An 11,656-nucleotide genomic window follows, 5' to 3' on the forward strand; every position below is an offset into this window, starting at 1 on the left:
AGGTGGGGAGATGGGGAGATGGGGAGAGGAGAGTTGGGGAGAAGGGAGTTGGGGGAGAGGGGAGATGGGAGAGGGGAGATGGGGAGAGGGGCGATGGGGAGAGGGGCGATGGGGAGGGGCAGGGGGAGATGGAGGAGATGGGGAGGTGGGGCGGGGGAGATGGGGAGGGGAGATGGGGAGGAGAGATCGGGCAGGGGGGGAGATGGGGAGGAGAGATCGGGCAGGGGGGGAGATGGGGAGGAGAGATCGGGCGGGGGGAGATGGGGAGGAGAGATCGGGCGGGGGGAGATGGGGAGGAGAGATCGGGCGGGGGAGATGGGGAGGAGAGATCAGGCGGGGGAGATGGGGAGGAGAGATGGGAGGAGAGATGGGAGGAGAGATCGGGCGGGGGGAGATGGGGAGGAGAGATCGGGCGGGGGGAGATGGGGAGGAGAGATCGGGCGGGGGGAGATGGGGAGGAGAGATCGGGCGGGAGAGATGGGGAGGAGAGATCGGGCAGGGGAGATGGGGAGGAGAGATGGGGAGGAGAGATGGGGAGGAGAGATGGGGAGGAGAGATGGGGAGGAGAGATCGGGCGGGGGGAGATGGGGAGGAGAGATCGGGTGGGGGGAGATGGGGAGGAGAGATCGGGCGGGGGGAGATGGGGAGGAGAGATCGGGCGGGGGGAGATGGGGAGGAGAGATGGGGTGGGGGGAGATGGGGTGGGGGGAGATGGGGCGGGGGAGATGGGTAGATGGGGTGGGGAAAGATGGGGAGATGGCGCGGGAAAAGATGGGGAGATGGGACGGGGAAAGATGGGGAGATGGGGAGGGGAAAGATGGGGAGATGGGGAGGGGAAAGTTGGGGAGATGGGGCGGGGAAAAATGGGGAGATGGGAGGAGTTGGGGCGGGGAGATGGGAGGAGATGGGGCGGGGAGATGGGAGGAGATGGGGCGGGGAGATGGGGCAAGATGGGGCAGGGGATATGGAGTGATATAACAATTTACAATTACAGCACGAAAACAGGCCATCTCGGCCCTTCTAGTCCAACACTTACTCTCACCTAGTCCCACTGACAAGATGGGGTGAAAGGTCAAGATGGAGTGATGGGGCAAGATGGGGGAGATGGGGCAAGATGGGGGAGATGGGGCAACTTCCCTGCCATCAATACTCCTGGCCCTTATCCCTCACTCATCCCTTCCTCCCTGCACCTCACTCCTCCTCTCCCACCCTCATCCACTGCCCTATCCCCTCTTCCACTCCCAGCTTCATCAACACACTTTCCCCTCCCCATGGCCTTTTCTCCCCACACCCTCTCCTCCCATTATCAAACCTCCTCCAGCCTCATCTTCCCCTCCCTCCCCTGCCTCACCCCACCACCCTGCCATTCATCCTTCCCCTCCCCGCTTCCTCCTACACCCTCCCTTCTCACACCCTCACTAACCTCACCTCTCTCCCTCAACCCTCCACTTCCTCAATCCCTTCTTACCCACTGCCTCTTCCAGCCTGATTCCTCTCCTGCCCCCTCACCTCCTCCTCAAACCCCCCCCTTATACTGTCCCTCCTCTCCTCCCAGTGCCTCACTGCCTCCACACCCGACACACCTCTCAACTCCTCACCCCTCGTTCTCCGGCTCCAATCCTCCATTTTCCACCATCTTCATCCTCGTATTCCCTCCCTCTCCCCTTTTCTCCTATCCATCGGCCTGTCCTTACATACAACCCTTCCCACCCCACCACCCCACCACCCCTGCCTTCATCAACCCCTCTCCCTCCACTACCCCGTCTTCACCCTCTCCTCCTCTCCCCTCAGTTCCTCCCCTTCACACCCTCAACTACCCAGCACCTCTGACTTCCTGTCACCTTTCCTCCATTCCCCCACCCTTACCACCTCTCGCCTCCTCTCCCACCTCCACCACCCTACCTCTCCCACCACTCAGCCCTCCTACCCATCCCCCACCCTCAATCACCCAACCCTCTCCCTCTCTTGCTCCCATCCCTCTCCCTCCCCTTCCTGTTCTCACCCTCTCCCTCTTCTTCCACCATGCCCACCACCCTCCTCCTCCTCTCCTCACACACCTATCCTTTCCTCCTCTTCTAGCACCCTCACCCTCACTCTCCCACCACCTTTCCCTCTTCCTATCCTAAGCTCACTATCTTGCCCTCTTCCCCATCCTCAATCCTCCAAACTGCACCCTCCTCTTCTAACACTTGTCCTCCTTCCCTCCATTCCATGTTGCTGCCTCTCCCTCAGCTCACCCCCACCCTGAAACACCAACCCAACACCCTATCCCCCCTCCATCACCTCCCTCCTCTAAACCTTGTCCCCTTCCCTCCCCCTTCATTCACCCTCAACCCCGAAGCCCACCCCTCCTCTTTTCTCCCACATCATTCTCCCTCTCTCATTCCCACACACCTCGCCTCCCCTTCCCTCCACTCTCCTCTCCTACCCATCCTCCAACCCCAACTCCCAGCACCGTCCTCCTCCCCTCACACCCACTCTCCCCGTCGCCTCTCTCCTCCCCACGTTCAATCCCCCCTCCCTCTCCCGCACCCACCTTGAAAGCCAGGTCCTGTCGCCCGGCCCCAAACTGCCGGATGGCATCGCGGTGCAGCTGGTCCTGGACATGCGGGGGTACGCGGGGGGCCTCCCAGTGACTGTAGCGACAGACGGCGGCCAGCTCCAGCCCCAGACAGTCCGCGAACCTCACCCTCTTGCAGGTATCAGGGCTGCGGCTGCGGGCGCCTCCCCTGCCGGCCCCCTCCCCTTCCTCCTCCTCTTCCTCCTCCCAACCCGCCTCCGCGCGGGCTGGAAGCGAGCGGGCCCTCCTGCCCCTGTCCCGCGACCTGGTCCCGGCCTGCCTCCCCCTGCCCTCCGTGCCCCCAGCCCCCTCTCCCTCCTCCTCACTCTCCTCCCCGGGTCCGGCTGGCTGCCGGGCCCTGTAGGCCTTCTCGTACAGGTCCGAGATGCAGCTCAGGTTGCGGGGGATGTCGGCGTGAGGCGGGGGGGCCCGAGACATGGTGGGGTTGAGGGGTGTCTCTGCTCAGGTCCTGTTTCCCAATGACTTGGCCTACATTCTCATCTGTGCCGCCCAGCCCTGGCTGTTTCCCTCCCTCACCCTCCTTTGCACACAATCACTCTCTGACCGAATTTAAACCTGTCTCTGCTCTCAATCACTCCCGCACCTCTCTCTCTCTCTCTCTCTGAATTTCAGTCCTTTCCTCTCCTTCCTCTACCCTTATTCTCTCTCTCTCCTTCCACACCCTCTCTGCTACTCACGCTGACCCCCACCCCCGCTCTCAGTCTCCCTGCTCGGATATTTTCACCGCAACTATCACTCTGTCTCTAAGTGACTTTCAACACTGCCTCCTCCTGCGTCTCTTCCTCCCAGCCCCTCTCTGGCCTCCAGCGTCCCAGCCGAGCCCTGCTGATCTGCGGCGATGCTGAGCCGGAGGCTTCACCTGATCATGCTGCTCTCTCTGGGGACCCATTAGCTCTCGCCGAGGACTGTGAATGGACGGCTACAGATTACATCACTCCCCCTTCGTCTGCTCGCCCGGTCTGGAGCCGGCAGTGTCGGCACTTGCCTCAGGGCTCCACGGTAGCTGGGCTCTGGGCTACTGGAGGACGCACTAGAGGTCACGACAGAGCCTTACTGGACGCGGCCTGGCTCGCTGTGGACAGGGCTTGGGTACCGCTCCGTCAGGCAGACAGGGGGGCCCCTGTGTGTCTGTGTTTGTGGCCAGTTTAACTGCTGGACCACGACGGTGTCAGCCCTCACGGTTTCTGACATTCATGTTACACTCACCCAAATTACACATTTATTTACACATATGCACACACACACACACATACACTTCCATGTGCACACTATCAGTGCACACATACATACAAATTCACAACTCTTCAGAGCACACACACACACCATTTCACAACTGTGCGTACATTCACAACACACGTGCAGTCACACTTTCACAATGCACACACACGCTCACACGCATGCACACACAACATAAATGCATTCACGATTCACACGTGTTCACACTCGCAATGCACACACATTCACACACACAGTCCACTCTCTCACAGCATACACACATTCACAATGCACACACACATTCACACTCACAATGTACACACATTCACACTCACAATGCACAATCTCACAACATACACACTCACAATGCACACACACATACTCACAATGTACACACATTCACACTCACAATGCACACTCTCTCACAACATACACACATTCACAATGCACACACACATTCACACTCACAATGCACACTCACTCACAACATACACACATTCACAATGCTCCCACACACATGCATCGCACTCGCTCACTCACAACATAGGAGCACATATTCATAATGCATACACACATATTCACACACACAATGCACACTCACTCACAATATACACACATTCACAATGCTCCCACACACATGCATTGCACTCGCTCACTCACAACATAGGAGCACATATTCATAATGCATACACACATATTCACACACACTGCACACTCACTCACAATATACACACACACATTCTCAACAAGACAATTTTTCAACACACATACACGCACACACACTTACAAATGCAGACACTTTCACAAGATAAGCACATTTACAAAATGCACAGACGAACACTCACAATGCAGATACATTCACTCACGCACTCTCTCACAGTGCAGAATCACACATTTTACAATGTAAACACTACTTCATTCAGATACACTTTCACAAACGGACATTTACAAAGAACAGACACATTCACTCACACTATGCACATTTCAATGCACCCACATTCACAACATACAGGCACATTCAAATTATTTTTAAACAATTTATTGTATAGTTATTGTTTTACCTTGTTCTACGCCACTGCACTGTGCAATGATCTGGTCTGTATGAGCAGATTGCAAGACAAGCTGTTCTCTGTCTCGGTACATGAAACAATAAACCACTTGTACTATATTCGCGACACACACTCACTCTTCACACAGACGCACAGACACATTAAAACATAAACACTTCTTCCAACTCACAACACACTGCTCATTCAACACACACACACAGACAACTGCAAAGCCACTCAGGAACGACGGGGGACGAAGCTACTGAGGGGCTGACAGGAGGTGCAGCTGGGTGGGTTGAGTGAGTGACCGGTGGGTGGGTTGAGTGAGTGACCGGTGAGTTGGTTGAGTGAGTGACCGGTGGGTAGGTTGAGTGAGTGACCAGTGAGTTGAGTGAGTGACCGGTGGGTGGGTTGAGTGAGTGACCGGTGAGTTGGTTGAGTGAGTGACCGGTGGGTAGGTTGAGTGAGTGACCAGTGAGTTGAGTGAGTGACCGGTGGGTGGGTTGAGCGAGTGACCGGTGAGTTGGTTGAGTGAGTGACCGGTGGGTGGGTTGAGTGAGTTACCGGTGAGTTGAGTGAGTGACCGGTGGGTGGGTTGAGTGAGTGACCGGTGGGTGAGTTGAGTGAGTGACCGTCGGGTTGGTAGAGTGAGTGACCGGTGGGTTGAGTGAGTGACCGGTGGGTGGGTTGAGTGAGTGACCGGTGGGTGGGTTGAGTGAGTGACCAGTGGGTTGAGTGAGTGACCAGTGGGTGGGTTGAGTGAGTGACCGGTGGGTGGGTTGAGTGAGTGACCGGTGGGTGGGATGAGTGAGTGACCGGTGGGTGGGTTGAGTGAGTGACCGGTGGGTGGGATGAGTGAGTGACCGGTGGGTGAGTTGAGTGAGTGACCGACGGGTAGGTTCAGTGAGTGACCGGTGGATTGAGTGAGTGACCGGTGGGTGGGTTGAGTGAGTGACCGGTGGGTGGGTTGAGTGAGTGACCAGTGGGTTGAGTGAGTGACCGGTGGGTGTGTTGAGTGAGTGACCGGTGGGTGGGTTGAGTGAGTGACCAGTGGGTGGGTTGAGTGACCGGTGGGTGGGTTGAGTGAGTGACCGGTGGGTGGGTTGAGTGAGTGACCGGTGGGTGTGTTGAGTGAGTGACCGGTGGGTGGGTTGTGTGGGTGACCGGTGGGTGGGATGAGTGAGTGACCGGTGGGTGGGTTGGGTGGGTGACCGGTGGGTGGGTTGAGTTACTGACCGGTGGGTGGGTTGAGTTACTGACTGGTGGGTTGAATGAGTAAACGATAGGTGAGTTGAGTGACTGGTGGGTGGGTTGAGTGAGTGACCGGTTGATGGGTTGAGTTAGTGACCGGTGGGTGGGTTGAGTTAGTGACCGGTGGGTGGGTTGAGTGAGTGACCGGTGCGTTGAATGAGTGAGTGATCGGTGGGTTGAGTAACCAGTGGGTGGGTTGAGTGAGTGACCGTTGGGAGGGTTCAGTGAGTGACCAGTGGGTGGGTTGAGTGAGTGACCGGTGGGTTGAGTGAGTGACCGGTGCGTGAGTTGAGTGAGTGACCGGTGGGTGGGTTGAGTGAGTGACCAGTGGGTTAAGTGAGTGACCGATGGCTCAGTTGACTGAGTGACTGGTGGGTTGAGTGAGTGACCGGTGGGTGAGTTGAGTGAGAGACCGGTGGGTGTGTTGAGTGTGTGACCGTAGGTGATTTGAGTGAGTGACCGGTGGGTGGGTTGAGTGAGTGACCGGTGGGTGGGTTGAGGGAGTTACCAGTGGGTGGGTTGAGTGAGTGACTGGTGGATTGAATGAGTGACCGATAGGTGAGTTGAGTGACCGGTTGGTGGGTTGAGTGAGTGACCGGTGAGTTGAGTGAGTGACCGGCGGGTGGGTTGAGCGAGTGACTGGTGGGTTGAATGAGTGACTTGTGGGTTGAATGAGTGACCGATAGGTGAGTTGAGTGAGTGACCGGTGGGTGGGTTGAGTGAGTGACCGGTGAGTTGAGTGAGTGACCGGTGGGTGGGTTGAGTGAGTGACCGGTGAGTTGGTTGAGTGAGTGACCTGTGGGTGGGTTGAGTGAGTGACCGGTGAGTTGAGTGAGTGACCGGTGGGTGGGTTGAGTGACCGGTGGGTGAGTTGAGTGAGTGACCGACGGGTAGGTTCAGTGAGTGACCGGTGGGTGGGTTGATTGAGTGACCGGTGGGTGTGTTGAGTGAGTGACCGGTGGGTGGGTTGAGTGAGTGACCGGTGGGTGGGTTGAGTGAGTGACCAGTGGGTGGGTTGAGTGACCGGTGGGTGGGTTGAGTGAGTGACCGGTGGGTGGGTTGAGTGAGTGACCAGTGGGTGGGTTGAGTGACAGGTGGGTGTGTTGAGTGAGTGACCGGTGCGTGGGTTGAGTGAGTGACCAGTGGGTGGGTTGAGTGAGTGACCGGTGGGTGGATTGAGTGAGTGACCGGTGGGTGGATTGAGTGAGTGACCGGAGGGTGGGATGAGTGAGTGACCGGTGGGTGGGTTGAGTGAGTGACCGGTGGGTGGGATGAGTGAGTGACCGGTGGGTGGGTTGTGTGGGTGACCGGTGGGTGGGATGAGTGAGTGACCGGTGGGTGGGTTGTGTGGGTTGACCGGTGGGTGGGTTGAGTGAGTGACCGGTGGGTGGGTTGAGTTCATGACTGGTGGGTTGAATGAGTAAACGATAGGTGAGTTGAGTGACTGGTGGGTGGGTTGAGTGAGTGACCGGTTGATGGGTTGAGTTAGTGACCGGTGGGTGGGTTGAGTTAGTGACCGGTGGGTGGTTGAGTGAGTGACAGGTGGGTTGAATGAGTGAGTGATCGGTGGGTTGAGTGACCAGTGGGTGGGTTGAGTGAGTGACCGGTGGGAGGGTTCAGTGAGTGACCAGTGGGTGGGTTGAGTGAGTGACCGGTGGGTTGAGTGAGTGACTTGTGGGTGGGTTGAGTGAGTGACTGGTGGGTTGAATGAGTGACCGATAGTTGAGTTGAGTAAGTGACCGGTGGGTGTGTTGACTGAGTGACCGGTGAGTGGGTTGAGTGATGACCAGTGGGTGGGTTGAGTGAGTGACTGGTAGGTTGAATGAGTGACTGATAGGTGAGTTGACTGAGTGATCGGTGAGTTGAGTGACCGGTGAGTTGAGTGAGTGACCGGTGGGTGAGTTGAGTGAGTGACCGGTGGGTGGGTTGAGTGAGTGACCAGTGGGTTAAGTGAGTGACCGATGGCTCAGTTGACTGAGTGACTGGTGGGTTGAGTGAGTGACCGGTGGGTGAGTTGAGTGAGAGACTGGTGGGTGTGTTGAGTGTGTGACCGTAGGTGATTTGAGTGAGTGACCGGTGGGTGGGTTGAGTGAGTGACCGGTGGGTGGGTTGAGGGAGTTACCGGTGGGTGGGTTGAGTGAGTGACTGGTGGATTGAATGAGTGACCGATAGGTGAGTTGAGTGACCGGTTGGTGGGTTGAGTGAGTGACCGGTGAGTTGAGTGAGTGACCGGCGGGTGGGTTGAGCGAGTGACCGGTGGGTGGGTTGAGTTAGTGACAGGTGGGTGGGTTGAGTGAGTGACTGGTGGGTTGAATGAGTGAGTGATCGGTGGGTTGAGTGACCAGTGGGTGGGTTGAGTGAGTGACCGTTGGGAGGGTTCAGTGAGTGACCGGTGGGTTGAGTGAGTGACTTGTGGGTTGAATGAGTGACCGATAGGTGAGTTGAGTGAGTGACCGGTGGGTGGGTTGAGTGAGTGATCGGTGGGTGGGTTGAGTGAGTGACTGGTGGGTTGAATGAGTGACCGATATTTGAGTTGAGTAAGTGACCGGTGGGTGGGTTGACTGAGTTACCGGTGAGTGGGTTGAGTGATGACCAGTGGGTGGGATGAGTGAGTGACTGGTAGGTTGAATGAGTGACCGGTAGGTGAGATGAGTGACCGGTGGGTGGGTTGAGTGAGTGACTGGTGAGTTGAGTGAGTGACCGGTGGGTGAGTTGAGTGAGTGACCGGTGGGTTGGTTGAGTGAGTGAACGGTGGGTGGGTTGAGTGAGTGACCAGTGGGTTAAGTGAGTGACCGGTGGCTGAGTTGACTGAGTGACTGGTGGGTTGAGTGAGTGACCGGTGGGTGAGTTGAGTGAGTGACCGGTGGGTGTGTTGAGTGTGTGACCGTAGGTGATTTGAGTGAGTGACCGGTGGGTGGGTTGAGTGAGTGACCGGTGGGTGGGTTGAGTGAGTGACTGGTGGGTTGAATGAGTGACCGATAGGTGAGTTGAGTGACCGGTGGGTGGGTTGAGTGAGTGACTGGTGAGTTGAGTGAGTGACCGGTGGGTGGGTTGAGTGAGAGACCGGTGGGTGGGTTGAGTGAGTGACCGGTGGGTTGGTTGAGTGAGTGACCGGTGGGTTGAATGAGTGACCAGTGGGTTGAGTGAGTGACCGCTGGGTGGGTTGAGTGAGTGACCGGTGGGTGGGTTGAGTGAGTGACCAGTGGGTGTGTTGAGTGTGTGACCGGTGGGTGATTTGAGTGAGTGACCGGTGGGTGGGTTGAGTGAGTGACCGGTGGGTGGGTTGAGTGAGTGACTGGTGGGTTGAATGAGTGACTTGTGGGTTGAATGAGTGACCGATAGGTGAGTTGAGTGAGTGACCGGTGGGTAGGTTGAGTGAGTGACCGGTGAGTTGAGTGAGTGACCGGTGGGTGGGTTGAGTGAGTGACCGGTGAGTTGGTTGAGTGAGTGACCTGTGGGTGGGTTGAGTGAGTTACCGGTGAGTTGAGTGAGTGACCGGTGGGTGGGTTGAGTGACCGGTGGGTGAGTTGAGTGAGTGACCGACGGGTAGGTTCAGTGAGTGACCGGTGGATTGAGTGAGTGACCGGTGGGTGGGTTGAGTGAGTGACCAGTGGGTTGAGTGAGTGACCGGTGGGTGGGTTGAGTGAGTGACCAGTGGGTGGGTTGAGTGACCGGTGGGTGGGTTGAGTGAGTGACCGGTGGATGGGTTGAGTGAGTGACCAGTGGGTGGGTTGAGTGAGTGACAGGTAGGTGTGTTGAGTGAGTGACTGGTGGGTTGAGTGAGTGACCAGTGGGTGGGTTGAGTGAGTGACCGGTGGGTGGATTGAGTGAGTGACCGGTGGGTGGATTGAGTGAGTGACCGGAGGGTGGGATGAGTGAGTGACCGGTGGGTGGGTTGAGTGAGTGACCGGTGGGTGGGATGAGTGAGTGACCGGTGGGTGGGTTGTGTGGGTGACCGGTGGGTGGGTTGAGTGAGTGACCGGTGGGTGGGTTGTGTGGGTGACCGGTGGGTGGGTTGAGTGAGTGACCGGTGGGTGGGTTGAGTTCATGACTGGTGGGTTGAATGAGTAAACGATAGGTGAGTTGAGTGACTGGTGGGTGGGTTGAGTGAGTGACCGGTTGATGGGTTGAGTTAGTGACCGGTGGGTGGGTTGAGTTAGTGACCGGTGGGTGGTTGAGTGAGTGACAGGTGGGTTGAATGAGTGAGTGATCGGTGGGTTGAGTGACCAGTGGGTGGGTTGAGTGAGTGACCGGTGGGAGGGTTCAGTGAGTGACCAGTGGGTGGGTTGAGTGAGTGACCGGTGGGTTGAGTGAGTGACTTGTGGGTGGGTTGAGTGAGTGACTGGTGGGTTGAATGAGTGACCGATATTTGAGTTGAGTAAGTGACCGGTGGGTGGGTTGACTGAGTGACCGGTGAGTGGGTTGAGTGATGACCAGTGGGTGGGATGAGTGAGTGACTGGTAGGTTGAATGAGTGACTGATAGGTGAGTTGACTGAGTGATCGGTGAGTTGAGTGACCGGTGAGTTGAGTGAGTGACCGGTGGGTGAGTTGAGTGAGTGACCGGTGGGTGGGTTGAGTGAGTGACCAGTGGGTTAAGTGAGTGACCGATGGCTCAGTTGACTGAGTGACTGGTGGGTTGAGTGAGTGACCGGTGGGTGAGTTGAGTGAGAGACTGGTGGGTGTGTTGAGTGTGTGACCGTAGGTGATTTGAGTGAGTGACCGGTGGGTGGGTTGAGTGAGTGACCGGTGGGTGGGTTGAGGGAGTTACCGGTGGGTGGGTTGAGTGAGTGACTGGTGGATTGAATGAGTGACCGATAGGTGAGTTGAGTGACCGGTTGGTGGGTTGAGTGAGTGACCGGTGAGTTGAGTGAGTGACCGGCGGGTGGGTTGAGCGAGTGACCGGTGGGTGGGTTGAGTTAGTGACAGGTGGGTGGGTTGAGTGAGTGACTGGTGGGTTGAATGAGTGAGTGATCGGTGGGTTGAGTGACCAGTGGGTGGGTTGAGTGAGTGACCGTTGGGAGGGTTCAGTGAGTGACCGGTGGGTTGAGTGAGTGACCGATAGGTGAGTTGAGTAAGTGACCGGTGGGTGGGTTGAGTGAGTGACCGGTGGGTGGGTTGAGTGTGTGACTGGTGGGTTGAATGAGTGACCGATAGTTGAGTTGAGTAAGTGACCGGTGGGTGGGTTGACTGAGTGACCGGTGAGTGGGTTGAGTGATGACCAGTGGGTGGGTTGAGTGAGTGACTGGTAGGTTGAATGAGTGACCGATAGGTGAGTTGAGTGAGTGATCGGTGGTTTGAGTGACCGGTGAGTTGAGTGAGTGACCGGTGGGTGAGTTGTGTGAGTGACCGGTGGGTAAGTTGAGTGAGTGACCGGTGGGTGGGTTGAGTGAGTGACCAGTGGGTTAAGTGAGTGACCGGTGGCTGAGTTGACTGAGTGACTGGTGGGTTGAGTGAGTGACCGGTGGGTGAGTTGAGTGAGTGACCGGTGGGTGTGTTGAGTGTGTGACCGTAGGTGATTTGAGTGAGTGACCGGTGGGTGGGTTGAGTGAGTTACCGGTG

General features: G+C 57.0%; 1 protein-coding gene across 1 annotated transcript in view; it reads right to left on the reverse strand.

Moving 5' to 3' along the window:
• The window catches only part of LOC134341234 (protein phosphatase 1 regulatory subunit 3E-like), a 35,469-nt gene extending 31,831 nt beyond the window's left edge, over positions 1–3,638 (reverse strand). The window contains exon 1 of the mRNA XM_063039082.1: positions 2,537–3,638. Coding sequence (XP_062895152.1) covers positions 2,537–2,998 — 462 coding nt within the window. The 5' untranslated portion in view covers positions 2,999–3,638. The remainder of the gene's footprint in view (positions 1–2,536) is intronic.
• Between the last annotated feature and the right edge of the window lie 8,018 nt (positions 3,639–11,656).

This window comes from Mobula hypostoma, assembly GCF_963921235.1.
Source record: "Mobula hypostoma chromosome 10 unlocalized genomic scaffold, sMobHyp1.1 SUPER_10_unloc_1, whole genome shotgun sequence".
Taxonomy (NCBI): Eukaryota; Metazoa; Chordata; class Chondrichthyes; order Myliobatiformes; family Myliobatidae; genus Mobula; species Mobula hypostoma.